Source organism: Littorina saxatilis, linkage group LG4 (genome assembly GCF_037325665.1).
Source record: "Littorina saxatilis isolate snail1 linkage group LG4, US_GU_Lsax_2.0, whole genome shotgun sequence".
NCBI lineage: Eukaryota > Metazoa > Mollusca > Gastropoda > Littorinimorpha > Littorinidae > Littorina > Littorina saxatilis.
In genome coordinates, this window is record NC_090248.1 from 2,191,819 (window position 1) to 2,217,996 (window position 26,178).

The 26,178-nt window shown below is 40.7% G+C and overlaps 3 protein-coding genes across 5 annotated transcripts in view; 2 read left to right on the forward strand and 1 right to left on the reverse strand.

The window, feature by feature from the left end:
* The window catches only part of LOC138963752 (inter-alpha-trypsin inhibitor heavy chain H3-like), a 29,927-nt gene extending 26,532 nt beyond the window's left edge, over nucleotides 1–3,395 (forward strand). Inside the window, exons 13-14 of the mRNA XM_070335601.1 lie at nucleotides 762–1,170; nucleotides 3,009–3,395. Of these exons, the coding sequence (XP_070191702.1) occupies nucleotides 762–1,000 (239 nt within the window). The 3' untranslated portion in view covers nucleotides 1,001–1,170; nucleotides 3,009–3,395. The remainder of the gene's footprint in view (nucleotides 1–761; nucleotides 1,171–3,008) is intronic.
* Nucleotides 1–26,178, reverse strand: part of LOC138963773 (intraflagellar transport protein 122 homolog) — a 336,636-nt gene that overhangs the window by 293,079 nt on the left and 17,379 nt on the right. The window contains exons 21-28 of one of the 3 annotated variants that reach the window (XR_011454900.1): nucleotides 25,136–25,233; nucleotides 21,836–21,936; nucleotides 20,881–21,046; nucleotides 19,573–19,684; nucleotides 12,155–12,280; nucleotides 11,570–11,649; nucleotides 10,332–10,493; nucleotides 6,505–8,095 (exon numbers count right to left, since the gene is read on the reverse strand). Coding sequence is in view for 2 of the 3 variants with exons in the window: in XM_070335625.1 (XP_070191726.1) it covers nucleotides 8,015–8,095; nucleotides 10,332–10,493; nucleotides 11,570–11,649; nucleotides 12,155–12,280; nucleotides 19,573–19,684; nucleotides 20,881–21,046; nucleotides 21,836–21,936; nucleotides 25,136–25,233 (926 nt within the window). In the remaining variant the exon portion in view is untranslated. Of the gene's footprint in view, nucleotides 1–5,785; nucleotides 8,096–10,331; nucleotides 10,494–11,569; nucleotides 11,650–12,154; nucleotides 12,281–19,572; nucleotides 19,754–20,880; nucleotides 21,047–21,835; nucleotides 21,937–25,135; nucleotides 25,234–26,178 lie in introns of those variants that run through there. The other 2 variants (XM_070335625.1, XM_070335626.1) reach the window with 2 other exon arrangements.
* LOC138963754 (uncharacterized) lies at nucleotides 14,650–18,221 on the forward strand. The gene is made up of 4 exons (XM_070335603.1): nucleotides 14,650–15,176; nucleotides 15,499–15,664; nucleotides 15,932–16,215; nucleotides 16,549–18,221. The coding sequence occupies exons 1-4, from the start codon at nucleotides 14,663–14,665 to the stop codon at nucleotides 17,685–17,687; spliced, it is 2,103 nt and encodes a 700-aa protein (XP_070191704.1). The 5' UTR covers nucleotides 14,650–14,662; the 3' UTR covers nucleotides 17,688–18,221.

The following is a 26,178-nucleotide window of genomic DNA, read 5'->3' on the forward strand; positions in this document are numbered from 1 at the left end:
CCTCCCCTTTAAGACCCTGCAGTCTGGACGCCCTCCCCTTTAAGACCCTGCAGTCTGGACGCCCTCCCCTTTAAGACCCTGCAGTCTGGACGCCCTCCCCTTTAAGACCCTGCAGTCTGGACGCCCTCCCCTTTAAGACCCTGTAGTCTGGACGCCCTCCCCTTTAAGACCCTGTAGTCTGGACGCCCTCCCCTTTAAGACCCTGTAGTCTCAGATGTTGTGTTTGTCACCTCGGTTGATTTACCCCCATGTTAAGACTCTCTCCTTGTTAAGACCTGGTTTCTCAGATTGATGAGGGTCTTAAAAGGGGGTTCCACTGTATACAATGTTCACCACACATCTAATCCCCTAGACTTGTTACAACTCCCATCTAACTTTTGATCGACTTCATGACAAATGTTTTGTTGGATTTTTTTTTAAATTTTTTTTTTTTAATCCTGCCTGCAAAATGTGATGCTTTGTTGGTGCTGATGTTTGTCAGTTTGATTGTTCCTCGGGTGTGTTTTTGTTGTTGTATGTTTCTTCTTTTCTTGTTGTTGCTTTTGGTGGGGGTTTTGTGAGGAAGAAGCGATGATTTCAGTGGACTGGGTAACTGGTAGGCACACAAAAAACTTACACCCCGCACAAAATTCTCTTCAAATAAACGATAACAGATATGTTTTGTAAGGGGCTTTATATAGTAGGCCATTCCTGTAAACACACCCAAGACAAGTTTTAATAAAGACAGATTAACCTGATTTTTCTATATTTTGGGCGAACAGGTCAGTTTGTGCACAAGAAGATGAGAATGACGAAGCTGCGATACAGGAACCACAAGATGGTGGCCAGGCTGACGAGTCGTACGGGCAGACAACAGCGTCACGGAAAAGCCTACCTGAAGAACAGGAAGGATCCCTTCTTCAACAGAACCACGCCCTGTCTCAACCTGAGGTTCCACGGCCAGGAACTGTTGGACCACCCCACTGACTTCTACAGAGTCCGCGATCTGTTTTATGTTTGAGAGTTGTCGATGTCTGCCAGGCCACTATTATGATGCCCAATTTAGCAAGCTGTCCTATTATATATATATACAAGACCATTTTGGGTAGGCCCTACGTTCATCTAACCAAGTCTACAGAAGACTCGAATGACCATTGGAGGCAAAGCCATCCAAAGAAGAGTGCGTGTGGGGTAAGTTACTAGTTTTAGGACTATGTTCAGTTGGACACACAGAAAGACACACACATGTTTTTTTCACCACTCAGCCTACGATCACCAAACAACAGCAGCAGTTACTGGCATGGCGTTTTCTTCCCTGTCAAACATCCCTCGTGACAGTCTTGCCGGGTGACGCGGTTGTCCCCCTTGTCTCGACACTTTACGCGACTGGTTGTTTGACTTTCGTTCAAGACAATAATGTTGTCCTACTGTGCAGGCCTGTTTCTGGTATGTTCAGTTTAACAGACCAGCTTAAGTAAAATTAGATTTCTTGTTTAGTGTTTGGTCAAAAAACATACTTGACACCGTGTTTGTAGTACAAATATTTAGAAAAACGCTGTGAACTTTTACAAACATTTAACACTGTGCTGTGTAACTATAAACTACATATTGATATCTTTGCATTTCTCAGCCAGTGAAAGTGCCTTGAAATGAAAAATGAACGGTTGAGCTGCATAGTTCAGTTTCTGCTCTGTTTTGTTTTGTTGTCTTATGTTTAAAGGCTTCTGTTAAACAAGTCGCGTAAGGCGAAAATACAATATTTAGTCAAGTAGCTGCCATTTTTCAGCAAGACCGTATGCTCGTAGCATCGTCAGTCCACCGCTCATGGCAAAGGCAGTGAAATTGACAAGAAGAGCGGGGTAGTAGTTGCGCTAAGAAGGATAGCACGCTTTTCTGTACCTCTCTTTGTTTTAACTTTCTGAGCGTGTTTTTAATCCAAACATATCATATCTATATGTTTTTGGAATCAGGAACCGACAAGGAATAAGATGAAAGTGTTTTTAAATTGATTTGGACAATTTAATTTTGATAATAATTTTTATATATTTAATTTTCAGAGCTTGTTTTTAATCCGAATATAACATATTTATATGTTTTTGGAATCAGCAAATGATGGAGAATAAGATAAACGTAAATTTGGATCGTTTTATAAATTTTTATTTTTTTTTACAATTTTCAGATTTTTAATGACCAAAGTCATTAATTAATTTTTAAGCCACCAAGCTGAAATGCAATACCGAACCCCGGGCTTCGTCGAAGATTACTTGACCAAAATTTCAACCAATTTGGTTGAAAAATGAGGGCGTGACAGTGCCGCCTCAACTTTCACGAAAAGCCGGATATGACGTCATCAAAGACATTTATCAAAAAAATGAAAAAAACGTTCGGGGATTTCATACCCAGGAACTCTCATGTCAAATTTCATAAAGATCGGTCCAGTAGTTTAGTCTGAATCGCTCTACACACACACACACACGCACACACACACACACGCACATACACCACGACCCTCGTTTCGATTCCCCCTCGATGTTAAAATATTTAGTCAAAACTTGACTAAATATAACAAAAAAAGACTGAAAAGACACATTTCCGGAGATGTGAATGTGTGTGCGTGCATGGGTGTATGCGTGTGTGTAGTAGGACAGACAAACAAACAGACAGTTAGAGCATATGGGGGTGTTTGCAAATGACAGATTGTTTCTTCTTTTTCCACGTTTGTGACATATGTTCTCAGAATTAAACTGTGTAGGCCATACGTATTTGTATGCAAGAAATTGAACAGGTTGGTGTTTTTGTTATTGTTGTAGTTATTATTGTTGTTGTTGTTGTTGTTGTTTTCGTTGTTGTTTTCGTTGTTGTTGTGAGGAGGCAAGTAAGTAAGCAATACTCAATTGTGACATTCAGCGTGAATTTACCTTCTTTTTTTGTACAGTTCAGTGTCTCTGACAATCATTGGCTGTGTATGTATATATTATTGCTGCTGGAAAGGAAAGTAAGCTGGTTCCCTCCCCCTTATGTCCGTGTAGCAAGAATCAGACAGCAGAGCACATCCTGCAGGCTTGTCCATACCACAGTGCTCTGAGGGACACCATCTGGCCAGAGGAGACAGCGCTACAAAAGAAGCTATACGGCCCCAGAGAGGACTTGGAGAGGACAGCACGTTTCGCCCTGCAGTCCGGACTGACGATCTAACAGCGAACGACAAGAAAAAGAAGAAAAGAAAGCGTAACCTAGCATGTTCTTTCCCTATACTTGTTCAGTCTGTACCTTATACTGCTTCAAGTGTATTTCACAATGACTTTTAATCGTATATTCATATTATGTTGCTCAAAAATCTTGAAAAGTAAACGAATTGTAACAAAGCTGCTGCCTGAGTACTGTAATAAAGTGAAATAATTAACTGCAAAGAAGAACATGATTTATTTTGTATGCTTATTTTCATGGAGCATTAGTATTTTGCTATCTGCGCATTCGTGTATGTCTGTGCGCGCGAGTGTGTGTGCGTGTGTATGTGCGCACGTTCGCATAAAAGTAAAACTCACATACATGATACATGAACAACCAAACAAAACAACAAGCAACAACAAAATATTGTAGCAAAATCTTCATTTCTTAAATTGCATTTTCACTAACAAAAAAAAAAAAATTTAAAAACCGAGCCATACAAATTTGACAGTTTAGCAACAGAAATTATCTGATTGAAAAAAAAAAGTAAGTTGAACATAAAACTTCAACGTAACACATCTTCTGCAAGTCATATAGGTGTAAAGATCACACACACAAAAGTAAAATACATCTTCAATTCAATAGGTGCAAGTCTGGTGATGACCCAGCAGTTACCTCCCTTTGCATGACGGCGAGGCTTATGAATATAACTTGAGCTTTGGGCTCCGGCCTGGAGCACTGAAGCCCATTCACTCCTAATTCCCCAAGCAAGAAAAACAAGAACAAGAACAAGAATGTATTCCGCCATATAGCATTACAGCCATTGGTATTTGTCCTGGTGTGGAAACACTCATACATCCATACACTCCTTGCATAAAGTCAAAAGGCTTACAACAACAATGACAACAAGTCACAACAACAACAACAACAAGTCACAGTCATCACCGATGTACAGATATCTTAAATGAATTCACCATCATGTTTTAAAAAGTTGTGGTATATGTATGAATAACTGGATACAGCAATTGCAGGCAGGATCATGGCATTTCCCGTGGATGAATGCGTTCATGTCATTGATGAATTTTGAGCGACATTGCGCAAGTGTAATTTTACAACAAAGGGGTTAATTTTTCCAGTCATTTGAGTTTAGCAAATATTTTCGTAGTTGTTGTGAATGAACTTCAGTTGATCCACAATCATTCTACGAAGTTTTGAGTCTGTACCATTGGTGTTCTGTGTGTGTGTGTGTGTGCCTGTATGTGTGTGTGTGTGTGTGTGTGTGTGTGTGCCTGTATGTGTGTGTGTGTGTGTGCCTGCATGTGAGTGTGTGACCAAATGCATGATATATTTCATAGCTTCATATTGATGTTCTTGAATGTAATGAGCACATGCTGTCTTAAAGCTGCAATATTCCCCATATGTGTTAGCATGTGGTTAAAATAGATTAGTTATTGTATTTGTATCTTATATATCAGTAATATACTTAAATTGAATGACTTTACGTGCATACACACACACAAAACAACTGGTGATGGGTTATTAAAGTTATGTTAGGTAGGGAAAGCAAAGAAAATGGATCACTATTTTAATATCAGTGACCATATCCACATCTTTTTACATTTAGTCAAGTTTTGACTAAATGTTTTAACATAGAGGGGGAATCGAGACGAGGGTCGTGGTGTATGTGTGTGTGTCTGTCTGTGCGTGTGTGTGTGGAGCGATTCAGACCAAACTACTGGACCGATCTTTATGAAATTTTACATGAGAGTTCCTGGGAATGATATCCCCGGACGTTTTTTTCTTTTTTTCGATAAATACCTTTGATGACGTCATATCCGGCTTTTTGTAAAAGTTGAGGCGGCACTGTCACACCCTCATTTTTCAATCAAATTGATTGAAATTTTGGCCCAGCAATCTTCGACGAAGGCCGGACTTTGGTATTGCATTTCAGCTTGGTGGCTTAAAAATTAATTAATGACCTTGGTCATTAAAAATCTGAAAATTGTAAAAAAACCTATTTTTTTATAAAACGATCCAAATTTACGTTCATCTTATTCTTCATCATTTTCTGATTCCAAAAACATATAAATATGTTATATTTGGATTAAAAACAAGCTCTGAAAATTAAAAATATAAAAATTATGATCAAAATTAAATTTTCGAAATCAATTTAAAAACACTTTCATCTTATTCCTTGTCGGTTCCTGATTCCAAAAACATATAGATATATGTTTGGATTAAAAACACGCTCAGAAAGTTAAAACGAAGAGAGGTACAGAAAAGCGTGCTATCCTTCTCAGCGCAACTACTACCCCTCTCTTCTTGTCAATTTCACTGCCTTTGCCACGAGCAGTGGACTTACGATGCTACGAGTATACGGTCTTGCTGAAAAATTGCATTGCGTTCAGTTTCATTCTGTGAGTTCAACAGCTTGACTAAATGTTGTATTTTCGCCTTACGCGACTTGTTTATAATTAGCAGTATAGTACAATCTGTTTTACACACTCTTGAGAGTGTACACATGTCAGTGTGTGTGTGTGTGTGTGTGTGTGTGTGTGTGTGTGTGTGTGTGTGTGTGTGTGTGTGTGTGTGTGTATTTGTGATAGAGAGAAAACATCCACTAAGTTCCAAACAATCATTCAAGAATCTTACTTTTATTTTTAAATCAGATCTTTCCCATAAACCATCAACATTCACAAAAAGTACACGTCAACTTAAAAATCTATTTCATCGCCTGAAAACATTTGCAAGTTGAACATGAGCATTCAATACAATGCAACACATCTTCATAATATAAAAATTAGAACTCTTAAAAAAGCATAAAGTCTTATGTCACAAGGAGCAAACAATCTGGAATGTATGGAGATGAATGTCAAAAACACTGGACGGATTGAACAAAGTATCACAGGCTAAGTTTACAACCCAAACTGAACATTATTAAGTCAAGATATGGCGATTTGCATCTTCTGATAGAGTCTGTGTGAAGGAGTTGGTTTACTGCATGAAACTGCTGAAAAATATAATACCCTTACCTTAAATCTGCTAGGCCACACATACGCACACACAAACTAATGATAAACAGAACAGGAAAATAATCCACACTTCACACAACCTGACGTCATATTGGGTAGAAGGAGCCACTGTAAAAAAATAAAAAATTAAAAAAAAACACACACACACACACAAAAAGAAAGAAATGTAACACAAGCACAGGACATAATGATGTGACCCTCCAGCACGGAATGAGCCGCATATCAGCTTTGCATGATTTTCATAATTTTACATTTTCCTAAAGAGTTTTTTATGCTCTATCTAGTGGTGAAAACCGTTTTAGAAAAGAGCAAAAACTGTTTAAGCCTGTGACTTAAAGGTGACCCTCACACTGTTACCAGACACCCCCCAGACTTGTATATTAAGCCTAGTGCAGAACCGCGCGAGGTGACATACGACTCATTCCGTGGTGGAGGGTCACATATTATGTTCTTTGATCTTAGTGGGTTTTTTTTCTTGATAGTGTGTGTGTCAAGTTTTTGTTCATGTTATGTACACACAGACAAACACACTTCTGAGTTTCTCAACATTGAACCTTGGCTCAAAATACATGCATCCCTGTTGTGTGTACATTTGTATCTTGACTTTGTCTTCATGCTTTTAAACATAAACGTCCATTTATGCCAGGTCTGAGAAGTAACAACATATTCTGTCCTTAGTCTACAACAATCTTTGTGTCCTTAGTCTACAACAATCTTTGTGTCCTTAGTCTACAACAATCTTTGTGTCCTTAGTCTACAACAATCTTTGTGTCCTTAGTCTACAACAATCTTTGTGTCCTTAGTCTACAACAATCTTTGTGTCCTTAGTCTACAACAATCTTTGTGGATGAAAGTAGGCCGGAGAGTAAATTTTCCGAATTGTTAATTGACAGTATGTTACACACACCCAGAAGATGTGCTTTCTTATGAGTTTGTATTCATGGTACTGGCATACAAACTTGACAATAGATGAAGCCCTTTCAATTGTCCACACAGAAAGAATGTTCTGTTTTCAGACTTTAACGAAAGTATAGACAGAGGTAAATCGAACTTCAAAAGTCGCTGATCATTAATAATAATAATAATAATAATAAATAACTTTTCTATAGCGCGAGTCCCATCAATTGGCTCCAGGCGCTTTACAAATTCATTATAGAATAAACTAGCACAAATCAACAAGCATACAAAGCATACATTTAACTGAGACATAACACCAAGATCCCAAGCACTAAGCAAAACTTAGCGTACAATGTTAAAAGTAAACATACACACACACACACACACACACACACACACACACACACACGCACGCACGCGCACACACAAAGATACCATTGACAAATAGACCATAAAGCACATACAGGGTAGAGAGTTCCAAAACAGAATAGAGTTGTGGAGAGTCTACTCAGGCTAAGCAAAGGCTTTACGAAACAGGTATGTTTTGAGTTGTGTTTTGAAGGAGGAAAGGCTGCTGGAGTCACGGATAGAGTCATTAAAGCACTTTGTTTCTTTTTCTCCAATAACAATCGTTTTGTGTCCATACTTTCCCTCCACCTTCAACATTTCTTTAAAATCATGAGATGTACAGATCTGCCAAAACACTAGTTAATGGAAATCCTCTTCTACCTGCCATGAGAGGACCCTCATGGGACCAACACCACTGTCCCTACATCACAGGTGGTGTTTGGTGACAGGGACATGTTGGTAGAGTTCACAAAGCAAGATGCATAACAAGGTGTCCTCTACAAGGAGGTGTCCTCACTACACAGTGACCTCAGTCTACAGGTATCTCTGGACATGGGACTGAGTGAAGAGAGGCGGTGTTGAGGTGACGTTTATTCCTCCAGCAGGGTGCGGCAGAATGGACAGTGGCCGCGCTGCAGGTACTGCTGCTCAAAGTCGTCAGTGTGGAATAGCTGGGGAAACATTGGAAGATTCAGATTAAGATTTCACGAGACTTACGGTCTGCTGTCTATCATTTTGCTAGAAAAGGTTGCTCACTGCAGTGCATGAAAGAAACCAAGAAACGCCGGAATAAATAATCTTATTTTTGCTTCTCCCATTAAGCCTTTCGCTTCCGACCGCGCATTTAAGCGCGGTCGGACCCTCACAGCAGTCGACGCTCTGTTACTCAGGGAAAACAACCGAGAGTCCGCAATTGCCTCGTTTTCGATAGCCAAGATGTCTGCCTCCATGTGGGTGTAGTTTTGAGTGAATTCGATTGATTTTGACGGATTTTGTTGCGTTTTTCTGGACATCTTTGGTTCGATTCTCTAACATGGCGAATCGGCGCTATACTGTTGAGGAAGCTGTTCGTATTTTGATGGATATTCCCGACAATGGAGATGAAAGTGAAGATGAAAACGTGGTGGGAGGCGAGGGAGACATTGTTCAAAATGAAAGTGAAATTGAAAGTGACGAAAGTGAGAGTGATAATGATGATTTTGTACAACCATCCACGTCGCGTGGAAGGGGGCGTGGCAGAAGGGGACAAGGCAGGGGTGGGAGGGGTGGGACAGGTAGGAAAAGAACCGACACAGTTGATAATTCTCGTCAGGAAGATCCAACATTTGATCAGGATATTCCACGTGAGTATCCTATATACATATATGTTTCTTTCCTCTACTGTTGTCCTAACAGTTTTTATGCAATCTCAATTCAACACACCCTATTTTTAGAAATATCGTCAAAAATCTCATATTATGGCTAACCTGTTGCAAAAAAACAAAAAACGAATAAGGCATATCTCAAAACTAAAATCATTCAACTATGCTGACAAAAGGCCAATAAAAATGTCTACATTAGTTTTGACTGGATATTTTTAATATTTACAAGCATAAAATAGCATTTTGTCTATATTTTCACTAATAAACTGAATAAATTGGATTATCCGCCCCTTGCGTAAAACATTGTCTGCCCCTTTTGAGTAATTTGTGGTATTGTTGGAATCTCCAATCATATACCCACACATACATATATGTTTCTTTCCCCTACTGTTATCCTAACAGTTTTTATGCACTCTCAAATCAAAACACTCTTTTTTTACCAATATCCTCAAATAGTTCCGGAAGTCAAGGGGTTAAAATCTAACAAAAGGAGCATACTTAAGCTTTTCTTAAAATCACACAACAGAGATCTTTTCATGAAGAGGGAAATGTTTCGGGACATGAAAACTCTGCATGCTTTTGTTCCATAAGGTTTAAATTGATATCATGCCTTTGGGACTTTTGTTCCATAAGGTTTAAATTGATATCATGCCTTTGGGACTTTTGTTCCATAAGGTTTAAATTGATATCATGCCTTTGGGACTTTTCTTTCCCACTGTAGGTCCCTCAGCTTCCACACTCTGTAACTCATAATAGACAAACTCTAAAAATAACTCTGCCGGGTTTGTATTGGTTGTGAAAGAGTGAACTCTTTTATTTATTTATTTATATGGGAGATTTATATAGCGCTTGACGTTCTCTAAGCGCTTTACATATTAATTTCTGCCGTGTGAGACGGAATTTTTTACACAATATATCACGCATTCACATCGGCCAGTAAATCTCAAGCCATTACGGCGAATATTTACTTTTCACGGCCTATTATTCCAAGTCACACGGGTATTTGGTGGACATTTTTTATCTATGCCTATACAATTTTGCCAGGAAAGACTCTTTTGTCAATCGTCGGATCTTTAACGTGCACACCCCAATGTAGTGTACACGAAGGGACTCATCTCATCCGAAAGACTAGCACTTGAACCCACCACCTGGGCTAGGAAAGGGGGGAAGAAAATTGCTTACACCCCGACCCAGGGTCGAACTCGCAACCTCTCGTTTCCGAGCCAAGTGCATTTACCACTCGGCCACCCTTTCACTCTTGCTTTAAGTGAGGCAAGCTTTGAAGCACGTGCTCCTTGTCCACGTGTTTCACCCCTCGCTAGTGACTGGCCTACAATGTCATGTGGGAAAATTTGACTCTTTAAAAGCCAGAGTATTCAAACCCCACAGCCTTATTTCGGAACCTCTTCTATTCTCCCTTGCACTCATCCACAGGCGCTGTATAACATTTCATACATGCCTTTAATCCTCAGCAATCAATGGAAAGATCATAATGTTATTTTGCGTGACTATACACATGGTCTGGTGAATCAGTTTAAGTGCTGACCTTCTTGCACGACTGACAGGCGGTGATGGAGACGTCGGGGAGCAGCGTCTTGAAGAACTGGTATCGCATGGGGCGCGGCCACTTCAAGACAAACACCTCCGCCCTGGACATGGTCTGCAACACCGGCTTGTTGACCACCACTGGCTGGAACTCGTCAGACTCCTGGCACACACGGTACAGGTTTAATAATGATGGCAAAAAAAGAAAGCAGGCGGGTAAATGAAGTTTTAAAAATAAGGAACAAGAAAAAAGAAAGTATTCTGGTGATATGACAAACTGAAATAAGAAAATGTGATAATGCTGGAAATGAACAAACCATTAACCACCTGGTAAATAGGTTGTGAAAAAAAAGAGAGAGAGAGGAAAAAGGAAAGAGAGAGAGAGAGAGAGAGAGAGAGAGAGAGAGAGAGAGAGAGAGAGAGAGAGAGAGAGAGAGAGAGAGAGCACCCATTGCACACCGGTTCGACCGAAGCTAAGTGAAGAATAAACTCCTGTTGTGCAGCGGGTTAAAGTATTCCCTCATACCTCGGAGATATACCTTCAGTCGCTCGCAGCGACGTCACGTGACGGAAAGAACGTTATCACACCATTGAAATGACATTCTTTCCGTCCCCTATAGGCGACGAAATAGGTCAAATTTTGTTCACTTTTTAGTGGAAAATGCTTCGACGCCGGAGCGGGTACTGGACCCAGTGCCGTTCTAGTGCAAGTGCACTACAAAGGCACTGCACCCAGTGCCGATAAGCGACAGCATTTTCTTCCACCATCTAAAATGTCACGTGACGTCGCTGCGAGCGAGTGAAGATATATCTCCGAGGTATGAGGGAATACTTTATCCCGCTGCACAACAGGAGTTTATTTTTCACTTCTCTTCGGTCGTAGCGGTGTGTAATACCTCGAGAGAGAGAGAGAGAGAGAGAGAGAGAGAGAGAGAGAGAGAGAGAGAGAGAGCAAGCACGCCAGAATAAATCCAGTGATGGTAATATGATATACTGACTGACAGTTTCAAGACTCTTTCAGTTTGATGAGGCATGTGCCAGGAATCAATGTAAGAAATTATCTTAATTATAAAGTATAAGGCGTCAGGAAATACATTTTGTTCTCAATGATCATCAGAGCATATTACACTTACAGTCAGTCCAGTCTTATTTCTGACAGAAAGGATTATACTTGCTAGTGACTCAAGGTCAAAGGCAATGCTTATAAAAGCCTGACTGTGAAGATATAATTTCACTCACCCCCAGGTTTTTGAGTCTCGCAGTGAATGGATCCTCCACTTCCTCCTCCTCCTCGGCTCCCAGGCGCAGCGACTGGTGGTCTTTTTACTGTCAAGGGCCGTCTTTTAACAGAACTCCACACAATTCTAATAGTGCAAGCCTTAAGTAATTTACTTAGCTAGGGTCAAAAGCTACTCTTCAATTCATGTATTGCAAGCTGGATAAAGCTTGTACACAGTACGTGTAAAGGTGCTATCTAGAGCTTTGATGTCACTCAATGTAATAAAAATAATACTTCAGATTGCTTGCAAAAGGACACTCCCAACAACACTGATGTAAAATAACGTGGGTTTTAAAAGTAACGAAGAATGAGTGCTAATTGTAATTCTGACTAAGCAACATACCTACTTTTACATAATGCAATTGAATAGCATACATTAGTTTAATATTGTTTTCATTTTGCATCATTTGCTTTCTCAAAATACCCAAACGCTCTGCTAGACAATGCAACCCCCTCTTCATTCCTCCTCCCTTTGGCAGTCAAGGGGGGAGGGGGGTACCACTCATTTATTTTTGCTAAAGACAGTAATCACGTAGGAAGGATACTAGACATGCGATTCTCCTTCCAGGTGCGTTCCTTCTTCTTCTTGGGGACCGACATGTCCAGGATATGCACGGCTTCCTCATCAATCATCCCGTCCTCCAGGAAAAACTCCACCAGCGGCAGAACCTCTGTGCAAAATAACACCAAGCAGATAAAATAAATAACTAAAATAAAACAGGAAAAAGACAGTGAAACAAGAAGAGCAAACGCTCGATCGAGTCACTTTCGCAGTTCTGAATATTATATGAGGCATCAGATGGACAGGAAGAAATTGCTATTCACAACACAATGAGTCACGTTCACATAAAATTTGAGCCCGGTCACTTTTATAGTTTCCGAGAAAAGCCCAACGTTAAGTTGTGTGTTGCCGAACAGAAAAGGCTAGTTATCTCCCTTGTTTTTCTGATAACGTTCGTAAAAGGCTACAGATGTAAATACTTTGATGTAAAGAATAATCCTACAAAGTTTCAATCACATCCGATGAACTTTGTCAAAGATATAAAATGTCTAATTTTTCCTTTGACGCTGACCTGTGACCTTGAAAAAGGTCAAAGGTCAACGAAACCATCGTTAAAGTGTAGAGGTCATTGGAGGTCACGACTAAACAAAATATGAGCCCGATCGCTTTGATAGTTTCCGAGAAAAGTCCAACGTTAAGGTGGTGTCTACGGACGGCCGGCCGGACAGACTAACACTGACCGATTACATAGAGTCACTTTTTCTCAAGTGACTCAAAAACATGACACAAACAGGGAAGAACATGTTCTCTTTTTGTTTTCTCCCATCCGTTTCCTTCATTTTTATATTTAGTCAAGTTTTGACTAAATATTTTAACATCGAGGGGGAATCGAAACGAGGGTCGTGGTGTATGTGCGTGTGTGCGTGTGTGTGTGTGTCTGTGTGTGTGTGTGTGTAGAGCGATTCAGACTAAACTACTGGACCGATCTTTATGAAATTTGACATGAGAGTTCCTGGGTATGAAATCCCCGAACGTTTTTTTCATTTTTTTGATAAATGTCTTTGATGACGTCATATCCGGCTTTTCGTGAAAGTTGAGGCGGCACTGTCACGCCCTCATTTTTCAACCAAATTGGTTGAAATTTTGGTCAAGTACTCTTCGACGAAGCCCGGGGTTCGGTATTGCATTTCAGCTTGGTGGCTTAAAAATTAATTAATGACTTTGGTCATTAAAAATCTGAAAATTGTAAAAAAAATTAAAAATTTATAAAACGATCCAAATTTACGTTTATCTTATTCTCCATCATTTGCTGATTCCAAAAACATATCAATATGTTATATTTGGATTAAAAACAAGCTCTGAAAATTAAATATATAAAAATTATTATCAAATTTTTTTTTTCGAAATCAATTTAAAAACACTTTCATCGTATTCCTTGTCGGTTCCTGATTCCAAAAATATATAGATATGATATGTTTGGATTAAAAACACGCTCAGAAAGTTAAAACGAAGAGAGGTACAGAAAAGCGTGCTATCCTTCTTAGCGCAACGAATACCCCGCTCTTCTTGTCAATTCCACGTGCACTGCCTTTGCCACGGGCGGTGGAGTGACGATGCTACGAGTATACGGTCTTGCTGCGTTGCGTTGCGTTCAGTTTCATTCTGTGAGTTCGACAGCTACTTGACTAAATATTGTATTTTCGCCTTACGCGACTTGTTATCTTTTCAAAGAGAAAAAAATGAAAATAAAACTCACATGTAAGCTTGAAAAAGAAATCTCTGTTCAATTTTCAAAATAAAACATAAACAAGAAGGGCAAAGCCCATACGACTCTCATGCTTGACCTTGACCTTTACATGACCTTGACCTTCAGCTAAACCTAGCAATGACATCATACACTAAGAACTGCTTTACACATTTTTCCTACCAAAATACATGTGACCTTGACCCAAGGTCAAGGTCATCCAAGGTCATGCAACACAAAGCTGTTAATTCAAGACATAGGAAGTACAATGGTGCTTATTGGCTCTTTCTACCATGAGATAATTGTGACCCTCCACCACGAAATGAGTCGCATCTCATGTCGGGCGGTTCTGCGCTAGGCCTGTTTTAAGTCCGGGGGGTGTTGGGTATCAATTTTGAGATTTCGCTAAAATGTAATTCTCCGGTCTTTTATCTACCCACATCTATCACCTGATAAGCTGAAAATGCCCTAAATATTGCATAAAATGCTTTTGAAGCACCCTACCAGTGCGTTTTTGTGAGATCAGCGATGTGTTTTGCCCCAAATCATGCCATTTTGACTCAACGATCGCCCCTACAAAACTTCAAATGGACCCGTCGATACACACATGAATGAAAAGGGCTTTTCTCCAGCTTTCAAACTGTGTAGTTTCTATTGGTTAGACTAACATTAACTGACCAATGAGCTATCGAGAAATAATAAGAATTCCGTAAACAACACGTCACTAGGGGGGAATTCCGTGTCTTCCATTGGCCGCCTCTGTCACGTGACCGCAACAGCCCAATCAGCGCGAATTTCAGTCTGAAAATGGCGAGCTCTCGACAAGCCGAAAGATTACTAGCGAAGGTCTTGAATTCGGCTCGTGGAGCCAATATTCTCGACGCAAATGATTCCGAAGGCATTGGAGATTTGGTAGCAGATTATTTTGCAACTCCTGCTGATCCTGAAATCGACGATGCCACCGATGAAAGCGATGAAGAGATGGATAGCGACAAGGAAAACGACCGGCCTGAATCTGCCGACGAAGACAGCGGAGAAAATGAAGAGCAGGAAAATGACGATGGAGATTCTAGCGATGAGGCTCTCGTTGACGCTACCACACCAGCTATTCAGGTCGACATTCACCAGTCAGTGACACTGAACAACGACGTGGAGCTGACAATAGTGACGAACTTCGATTGCAAGTGCAAACTGAAAACACAACCGCACCAGCTGAACCCAAGTGATAATTCCATTGCCGAATCCAGGAAGGGATGCATTTCGCAGTTTTCGCCTGAAGAAATTCTTTCCAGGAGAAACGACATGGCTGAGTTCAATGAAGGTGAGTTTGTTTATGTTCTGTCTGTCATCACCCCCTCCCCCCCCTTTTCCCCCTACTGTCTCCTTCCCCTTTGTCTTCACTTATTTTATAAACATGATTTTGCTTGTACTGTATCCATAACTTTTCACTATTTTTTTGTAAGATCATACTTTTGATCAGCTTTGGTTTAGGTGCAACAAGAAGCTTGATTTTCTTCTTCTTGCTGCTTCCACATGGAAAATTATCTGATTTTATAACTTAATATTGATTTTATTTAAGGTTTGAATGCTGATTTTTTAGTTGATTTCAATTAGTAAACCACATTCTCCTGGTTGTGTTTCAGGAGAAAAAGACATGATTCTGCTTGGTGTTCTCGCTTCCACCCCAATGACTGAAGGCGATGTGGATAGTCTGATACCTTCTCGGAAAAGTACACGAAAACAGCAGAGAACAACATACCTGATCGACTCCAAGGCGGTATGCAGACAGACGTTCAAGTTCATGTATGGGTGAGCGTGCTTTACTTTCGCTTTCTATTTACAAGATGATACTTTTGTAGCGGTGTGTTTGTACAATCTTCATTTCCAATATACCTTTGGTTGTGTAATGATTTATTATTTTATAATACTAAACATTGATCGTAATGATTATTTCCAGCATTATTAATCCTAATATTTCAGCCTGCTATGTGCGTGATCAATTCTTCATTGCTTGCAGATTTTACTTTAGTGTTTGATTTCATTGTATTCATGTTGTTGTTTTTGTGTGTGTTTTAGCATTAGTCAGAACAAGCTGACAGCTCTTCTCAAGCACTATAGGGTAAATGGTGTTACTCCAAGGCTGAAGAAGAATTGGGGAGGCCGCCAATACAACACCAACGCCTTTACAGCTGATGACGTAGAGAGGGTGGTCCAGTTCCTCCGCAGCTTCGCTGAGGATCATGCCTTGGTTCTGCCTGGCAGAGTTCCTGGATTTAAGCGCTCAGACGTGAAGATTCTCCCTTCCTCACAGACCAAAGCTTCCATTTGGAGACACTACCGCCAGGTTGCAGTGGCTCGAGGTAATTTTGTTATTCCTTTTGCCAAGTTTTCTGTGTCCTAGAGAGCAGCTTTATTTCCCTTTAAAAAAAAGTTGTGTGGGTGATTTTGTCTGTATTGATATGTTCTCCTTTCCCCCTGCAGGCTTTTCTGATTTGGCTGTACTGATTATTCAACATACGTTCCCCTCACATAATTGGACACTTTGTAAAATAACTGGCTTTGCTTCTTCCTTTCACTGTGTTTTCAGTGTGTCTGGGATTTAATATTTTCAGGTTATGTATTGCTTCTATTGTTGTCAATTAGCTCTTGTGCTGTTCTGTTATTCACTGACTCTTCAATTTAATTTGTTGCAGGTTACCGTGCTGCGGGGAAGTCCTCGTTCTACAAGCTGTGGCAGCAGTACACTCCCTTCATTGTGGTCGGCCGACCGATGACAGACCTGTGCTGGCAATGCAAGCAGAACAACGAGCGCATCCGGCGTACAGCCAACTTGCCTGAGGAGGAGAAGATGGAGGTGTTGAGTGATCAGCTTGAACATCTGCGCATTGTTGAGAATGAGCGGCGCCACTACAATGACATGGTGGCAGAATCGAAAGTCACTGCTGCCGCTGAAGGAATCACCACACTCGAGAAGAACGCCCCGAACGACCGTGACATCACCTTCCACTACAGTTTTGACTTCGCCCAGCAGGTCCACATACCCAGCAGTCCCCTCCAGCCAGGTCCCATTTACTTCCTGGTTCCGCGCAAGTGTGGCATTTTTGGAGTGTGTGCAGAGGGCCTTCCACAGCAAATAAACTACCTGATCGACGAGGGAATGAGTAGCAGCAAGGGTTCGAACATGGTGATTTCGCTGCTGCATCACTTTCTAGAGAACTTTGGAGTGGGCGAGCGGCGGATGGAGCTGCATTGTGACAACTGCAGTGGCCAGAACAAGAACAAGTTCCTGATGTGGTATCTCGCCTGGCGTGTCATGAGGAACTTGCACAGTGAGATAACAGTCAACTTTATGCCTGCTGGCCACACCAAGTTTGCTCCGGACTGGTGCTTTGGCCTCTTGAAGCGCCGCTTCAAGCTGAGCGAGGTGCACTGCCTGAACGACTTCTGCCATGTGGTCAACACCAGCACACAGAAGGGGATCAACCGCTCCCAGCTTGTTGGTACCGAGGCCGGTGAGGTGAAGGTGCCTGTGTACGACTGGCACGCGTTCTTTGACGGGTGGTTTCAACCCCTCAAGGGAATCAAGTCCAACTATCACTTCAGGTTCACCCCAGCAGCACCAGGCAAGGTTTACATGAAGAAGCGACTGGAGGATGCTGAGCAGCTTGTGTCCCTTGCCTATGATCCTGCAGTTGTTGCTGAGCGTCTAACCAACCTGCCTGCACCTGTACCCCCACCTGGTCTCCCCCTCGCGCGCAAGCAGTACCTCTACCAGCAGATCCGGCCCTTCGTCAAACCTTGTGCGCAGGATATTGTGTGTCCCCGACCTTGAACGCAGCGTGCAGTTGGTGTGAGACGTTTGTGTTTTCTGTGGAGGTTGGATTTAATTCATGTGTTTTGGTGAGTATTCGGTGGTGTGGTGCCATGGATTTCTGATGTTTGCTGCAACCAAGGTAGGATTTTTTGGTTTTCTCTTTGTTTCTGTAGGTGAACTAATACATAATTTTCCTTGTTTTGTTTGTTTCTGGTCTAGTTAGGATGTTCATTTTGCACATGGTTGTCCTTCTTTCTTTCTCAATCTCCAATATCTAATACTACTGACATGTAGTCAGTAACTGTTTCGTTACTTTTGCCGGTTTCGGTTTCATAGTTACTAATTATTAAAAATCATTACTAATTACTTGTCTATCAGTGATGCTTGCCTTTATCTTTCTCAATATTTTCATACATGTATGTGAAGTAATTGACTATGGAAAGAGGTGGAAACTTGAGAAAAAATTCCTATTTTTTTTCAACGATACTATTTTTAATCAAATTAGATAATTAACATAAAGCTCTTAAACTTTAAAATAAATGCATAACTAAGATGTTCCTATGTATATTATATTGTAGCATGTCTCTGTTAAAGAACAGATCAAGATTTGTTAATGATTGACATGAAACAATAAACTGACATAATTTGCCAAATCCTGCGTTCCTTTTTTTCAAATTGCAAATTTTCACACATATTCCAAGGCTTATATTTTTCTTAATAATATTTTTTGGGGCACAAAATTGCTCGACATGCTAGTTTATGCACTGCCTGATGTGTGGAAACATTAATGTGGAAATTGAGGGCTGGTTGCTAAGGAAAAAGTTCTGGGGAAAGTCAAAGTTGTTTGGGGCTGTTTTTCTCAGAACCGTCTTTTTGAAGGTCACCTTAGTCACAGGCTTATAACTCGAAAAGTTTTTGTTCTTTTCTAAAACGGTTTTCACCACTGGATAGAGCATAAAAAATGCTTTAAGAAAATGTAAAATATAGAAAACCCAAAAATGTGAGATGTGACTCATACCGTGGTGGAGGGTCACATTTCATAAGGGTCAAAGTGACCTTGACCTTGATCATATGTGACCAAATGTGTCTCATGATGATAGCATAACATGTGCCCCACATAATTTTTAAGTTTGAAACAGTTATCTTCCATAGTTCAGGGTCAAGGTCACTTCAAAATATGTATACAATCCAACTTTGAAGAGCTCCTGTGACCTTGACCTTGAAGCAAGGTAAACCAAACTGGTATTAAAAGATGGGGCTTACTTTGCCCTATATATCATATATAGGTGAGGTATTAAATCTCAAAAACTTCAGAGAAAATGGGAAAAATGTGAAAAATAGCTGTTTTTTAGACAACATTTATGGCCCCTGCGACCTTGACCTTGAAGCAAGGTCAAGATGCTATGTATGTTTTTTGGGGCCTTGTCATCATACACCATCTTGCCAAATTTGGTACTGATAGACTGAATAGTGTCCAAGAAATATCCAACGTTAAAGTTTTCCGGCCGGCCGGCCGGACGGACGACTCGGGTGAGTACATAGACTCACTTTTGCTTCGCATGTGAGTCAAAAATGACAGACAATATGTTCATGGCACGTCTCACTTGTTATTTGAAAAACATAAAAACCAATCCTGCTACACCTGTTATTTTCATCATGAACAGGTTGGTTTTCATGCCTGTAGCCCCTGCAGTCCGGACTGACGATCTAACAGCCAATGACAAGAAGAAGATGGCTGTAGCCACATCTTCAATTGAAAACAATAGTACACATTTCAGTCATAGCTTTTATTCCTTCGGCGTCTTTCCACTTGTCAAAACTTCCCCTAAAATTTAGAGATTTAATATCCCATGAGCATATCACTGTACACAACAAAAAGTGAAGAGCAGGAAGTTTGACTGACCGAAGTTGACGAAGGAATGCACGAAGGGCTGGCGACAGTTGACGCAGCAGTTACGGTTCTTGCTCAGCAAAGGGTTGGTGGTGGAACAGCGGTAACACATCGACATCAACTCCTGCAATCATTGACAACAACCTGCAGGGTCCGACACTAAGGGACACTGGTAACACATCGACATCAACTCCTGCAATCATTGACAACAACCTGCAGGGTCCGACAGTAAGCGACTATTCTTCTTCTGCGTTCATGGGCTGAAACTCCCACGTACACTCGTGTTTTTGCACGAGTGGATTTTTACGTGTATGACCGTTTTTGTGTGTACAGTGGAGTCCGGGTACAACGAATCTCAAGGGAGATACATTTTAGTTCGTTATATCAGTAATTCGCTGTAGAGTTTTCAACCCTAAATGGCCTCAAGACAAGTTTTCCCAATCACCTTCAAATGATCGTCCCATCGATCTTTCCTTGGAGAGTACAATCTCTGCATGTTTTCAACAGCTTCATAATATAATCCATAGAGAGAGGCAAACTAACAGCGGGAGGTGCATGAAAAGCGTCAGTTTTCACGATAAAACTTTGACTCGCTCATTCACGGGACATAACTGCACTCCGGACTGTCCACAGTGTTGAGCAATTTAGGAGACTTCACTGCCTGAAAAGAGTATTGATTCAAACGAACGCGTGGTTCTATATCGCGTCACTCGGTCACAGATCGGAGAAAACAAAAAAACAGTTCCAGATTTCAAAACCATGTTCGTCAGCCATTGTTTTTAGCAAGACAGACCACATGTGCACGAGCTTCGCTGACGTATATCGCAAAATGTCATGACGTCACCACAACTTTCGGTTTTGGTTCGATCTGTTCCGTGCACCTCCCGCTGTTAGTTTGTTCAGAGTTCGCTCATCACGCGATGTGCACTTGTGTTTGTGTATTTTTGTCTTTGGAGACAATTATTGACAGCAGTTCGTTGTAGCCTTGTAACTTTTAAAAACAAAACAGCTCTGGGGCGATGAAAACGTGTTTGTTAAAAGAGGGGTTCGTTATGCAAATGAGTTCAAAAGGTTCGATGTAGCCGGAAAGTAACAAGTAAGAAATAGAAGGCTGTCTGCCAAGAAATCAATGGCAGTTTGTTAAAAGAGTGATTTCGTTATACCCAGGTTCGTTATAGCTGGACTCCACTGTACGCAGTTTGGTGAGCACTCTCTTTGGTTGTTGTGTTGGAATGTATTATGTATTGAATGTACGCAAACCAAGCAACATTCATGTGTACTGCACGTGGTCGTAATAAAATCTTATGTCTTATGTCTTACTTCCGAGTCCTGGAAAGGCTTGGCGCGGATTGAGAGAGAGCCAAGGTCGACGGCGTCCTGGAAGCGTGATGGGATTCGCAGGTTCTGCAGCGCCTCAAAGGCGTGACGCGCCAGCTTGTACGCACCCAGGTTTTTGCTCTGCTTGGCCAGTGTGTACAGTGTCGAGCTATGCTTGGGTTAAGAAACTGTTTTCATTGGTTTTGAAATGGTAACGTACAATCTGAAGATAACCTGCTATTAGGAGAAGATCTCCAGCTCAGTTATGACTTCTGATATACAGCTAAATATTGTTCTGATATACAGCTATATATTGTCAAACCTCCCGAGTCAAGGTTTGAGTGCACAACAAAGAAAAAGATGGAAGAAGAAAATTGCAAAAACAAAAGAGGTGAATTGTCACTGTTTCTGTTTTATTAACGCTTTAGATGGTTTGTGATTCACCGTCACATAGTGTGTTAAAAAACTACTCATGGAAAGACTTTTTCCTTCTCAGCACATTATATTGAATGTATCTTCATTAAACACAGAATTAAAAAAGCTTCCCACCAACCTCCCAGCCCACTAATCTCTTTTAGCTCAGTCGGTAGCGCTGCTGGCTGCAAAACCAGTTGTCGCTATCGGCAATTCCCCAGTTTGGCAATGGATTTATTTCCCAGAGTAAAGTTTGTGCAGATTCTTCTCAGTGTCCGAACACTCCTTTGTGCACACATGCGCATGATTAAGAACCCAAGTTCAGAGCAAAAGTCTCGGGGCTCGGAAAAACGAATACACGTAATAATGCCGTAACCTCACAGGACTATATAAAAATCTGATCTTATTCCCCCCTGCCCCCTCCCCTCTCTTTGGCCCATAAACTATTCCCTCACTCCCCTACTGGCAATACATTTCATGACATAAACTATTCCCTCACTCCCCTACTGGCAATACATTTCATGACAGCAGCAGCCAAGGATACGCCTTAGAGACGCCACGCGGAGTGCCCTCCTCCATGCAGTGCAGCAAGAATCGCGACATGTTGAACAGTCCCTCCGGCAACACCGACGTGAACGGCTCAATCTGTGGACAGAAAGAATCGTAGATGATACAGCACAATTCTTTGTTCAGACCTGTTTACCATAAACCAGAGTCAAGAGTACTTTCCCAAAAAGTTGTGTATTTTCCAAAAAGTTGGTGTACTTTGCAAGCTAGGGAAAATGTACGCGTGGGTGCAAACGTGTTTGTGTAAGAATAGCATGTCTTGTGAACACCTTCAGAATTTAACTCCTTCCAATACAACAGGGATAAAACAATTTTATTTACCTGTCAGTATGTAGCATTATAACCAGTGTTTTCCAAACAGATTGATAATGAAAAGATGAAGTTCGTGAAATAACATCTGCGGTTGGCAGTGGCAAATTCATTTTTACAATCATCTCAGAAAACATTGCTTCAGCACGGACTACAGCCTTTTCTTCTGGCAGGATTTGCTTTGCTTGCAGTGTGCATGACTTTTTCCCACAGTAGACTCCACAATTCCTGGCTCTTTCTTATATTTCTCCAAGAAAATCTGCTGCTTCTGCTGTTTAGACTTGGTACAGTCATCCAAAACTGGCATATTTTCCCGCTTCATTTTGCCACGATTGTCCAGACGATCGCACGTGCCAACAACTGAACGAGGTTTCCACAGCTGAAGACTCGCTGTCATGGTTATCTCCCTTCGACCGAAACCGGTATTAGTTGTACCATCCCGTAATCAGCACACCAACGCTGGAAAACATATTCTAGACTTTTTCTTAGTCGTATTTTGTGCGTGTGTCGTGTATTGTCCTACCGATAATAATTTGGCGTACAAAATACGCCCAAATCGTAGTGGTAAACAGGTTTGTTTGTTACTTCATTATTCCATCCCTGAGAAATTCGGGTCGCTTCCTCCCAGTGGAAAGCTAACAGCAAGAAGAGTCGCGGTGTGTTTAGCTGTAATCAGCCACCTGCACTAGAGTGACCAAGATATTTTACGAGGGTGGAACATGAATCTGCACCTCCGTGGATCACAAGTCCAGTACTCTATCAACTGAGCTACCAGGCCCTCGGTCATAATGAATGTGTCAATGTTTTTAAATGATGACAGTTTAGTGCGTAGGTGATAACAGTAACAGTAGTCACAGATAAAGACATAACACTGCAATAGCAACATTTCTATTAAATCAGAGCTGTTGAGCAATTGTCTGTATTAACCATTCAAGTCAAATGATGCAGTTAAGATTGTTACCCATCTTACTCCTGTTTTTATTTGTTACAATTATGGCAACCATCCTTTCTGAATACATTACATGCATTTTATTGTAAAATTGTGACATTGACTATAACTTGAATAATTTTCTCTCGCACAAAAAGTCTTCAGATAACAAACTGCCACTCCCTTTTGCTGGCTCAGTCCAAAACGATAACACCACCAGCAGTTACACCAACAACAAAAGAAACAATCCTTTCTCCCTTACCCCGTTAACCGCAAATAACTTCATATTCAATATCCTTCCATATCTGATGATTAGATCAGAATGTGGTCCTACATCCCATGCATGGCCTGCTTTGCATATCTGATGATTAGATCAGAATGTGGTCCTACATCCCATGCATGGCCTGCTTTGCATATCTGATGATTAGATCAGAATGTGGTCCTACATCCCATGCATGGCCTGCTTCCATATCTGATGATTAGATCAGAATGTGGTCCTACATCCCATGCATGGCCTGCTTTGCATATCTGATGATTAGATCAGAATGTGGTCCTACATCCCATGCATGGCCTGCTTTGCATATCTGATGATTAGATCAGAATGTGGTCCTACATCCCATGCATGGCCTGCTTTGCATATCTGATGATTAGATCAGAATGTGGTCCTACATCCCATGCATGGCCTGCTTTGCATATCTGATGATTAGATCAGAATGTGGTCCTACATCCCATGCATGGCCTGCTTCCATATCTGATGATTAGATCAGAATGTGGTCCTACATCCCATGCATGGCCTGCTTCCATATCTGATGATTAGATCAGAATGTGGTCCTACATCCCATGCATGGCCTGCTTTGCAGATCTGATGATTAGATCAGAATGTGGTCCTATGTCCCATGCATGGCCTGCTTTGCATATCGTATGAAAAGAATGATAAATATTTTACTGTAACTTGAAGCTTCTGAAGATTCCTATCATTAACACAATCTGAAAGCATTGGACGAGCTGATAGATGTTGAATAATTTGTTTTATTGTTTACATTTTTCAAATGCTATAAACAGTATCCAAGGCATGGTCAAGACGGTCAAAACTCTCTCTGAACAAACTTTGAATAATGTAACTCCCCTGGCAAAACATTATAAGGCACACAAAAAAAATAGTCTGTTTACGGTAACCCGACCGACCCTATGTTTTTCGCGCGACCCTAGACTTTTTTTTGGCATTGGGGTAAAAAAAAAAAAAAAAAAAAAAAAAAAAGTTTTTTTTTGCAAAATAACGTAAAAATATGGTTTTTTGGAGAAAAAAAAAAAAAACCAAAAATTCCCACCTATCGACCCTATTTTTTTGGCCTATGTTACCGTAAACAGACCTTTTTTTTTTTTGGCCTAAGTATTGTAACTCATATTGAAAGACCAAAGCACTCCATCCTTGTCCAAAAAGCTTCCCCCAAAACCTGCTTTTAAACACACACCCTTCTCCACCATCAAGCTTCACCCTCACAATGTAAATACAAACCTTCTTTGGGGTCACCTAAAAACAACAAACTCTGCTTATATTCTACGTCCTTCATACAGAACACTCCTGTATCTTGTTGGAAACATGTATTTTACATACTATTAACTCTCTTGAAGCAGAACAATCATTACCGTTGAACGGTAACTGCTGAGAGTGAACCAGAAAGCTTCAGAAGATGCTTTTCACGCAATGTGACACATTTGAAATACTGTTCTACGGTCAAACCTGCCCCCGCGATCACCTTTCGATAACAACCACCTGCCAATTACGACCATCTTAAAGGATCCGAAACGAATTTTGTTGTATATAATTCACAATTCTATAACGAACACCTGTCTATAAATTCCATGTTTGGTTTGTCACGTGGTCGTTACTGTAGCTTGTTGAAACATTGTTTTTGAAGTGGTACATACCAGAAGATTAAAATATAATAAAAATGCCTTTTTAGGAAATGGGGAAAAAAATAAGAAAAAAAGATCACTATCACAAGTTAAGAAATGACAAGGACTTGAAGGGCTACGCACCACGTGTCTGTAGATAGTGTGATAGATGTAGTAGGTGTCAGCCTTGGTCTGAAACTCCTGGAACTTGGCCATCATTTCATCGTGCTTCTTGGGCTCATCTGTGGAAAAAAATATCTTCATTAAACACTATAAGGTTCTGCAAATGTAGAGCTTCAAAAATAAATCAGAAATAAATGAAGCTGATCAGTTATAGTTGTTCAGAGTTACATCTTTTCTCAGTTATGGTTTTGCTCAGTTATGGTTTTGCTCAGTTATGGTTTTACTCAGTTATGGTTTTGCTCAGTTATGGTTTTACTCAGTTATGGTTTTACTCAGTTATGGTTTTACTCAGTTGTGGTTTTACTCAGTTATGGTTTTACTCAGTTATGGTTTTACTCAGTTATGGTTATGGTTTTACTCAGTTATGGTTTTACTCAGTTATGGTTTTACTCAGTTGTGGTTTTACTCAGTTATGGTTTTACTCAGTTATGGTTTTACTCAGTTATGGTTTTGCTCAGTTATGGTTTTACTCAGTTATGGTTTTACTCAGTTATGGTTTTACTCAGTTATGGTTTTACTCAGTTATGGTTTTACTCAGTTATGGTTTTACTCAGTTATGGTTTTGCTCAGTTATGGTTTTGCTCAGTTATGGTTTTACTCAGTTATGGTTTTATTTACTCAGTTATGGTTTTGCTCAGTTATGGTTTTGCTCAGTTATGGTTTTACTCAGTTATGGTTTTACTCAGTTATGTATAGTTTTTCTCTTTATAAAAGTCTTTGGGCTTACTTCCAAAACAAGATTCTTTCACATCTTCAGATCTGCTTTTTTCATTTCCCGAACTCTCAAGAAAATAGGAGCATTATAATATAAAGCAATCAGATATGAGATTTCAAAAAACATGACACAAAGGGGTGGGCTGGGGTGTAGGGGGTGGGTGGATGTGGGGTGGGGGGGAAGGGGATCTTGGTTAGAGAGAGAACAACGTACCTCTGGCAATGTTAAGAAACTGCATGAGGGGGGGAGGGGGAGAGTGGGTGAAATGGTGGTGGGGGGGGGGGGGGGG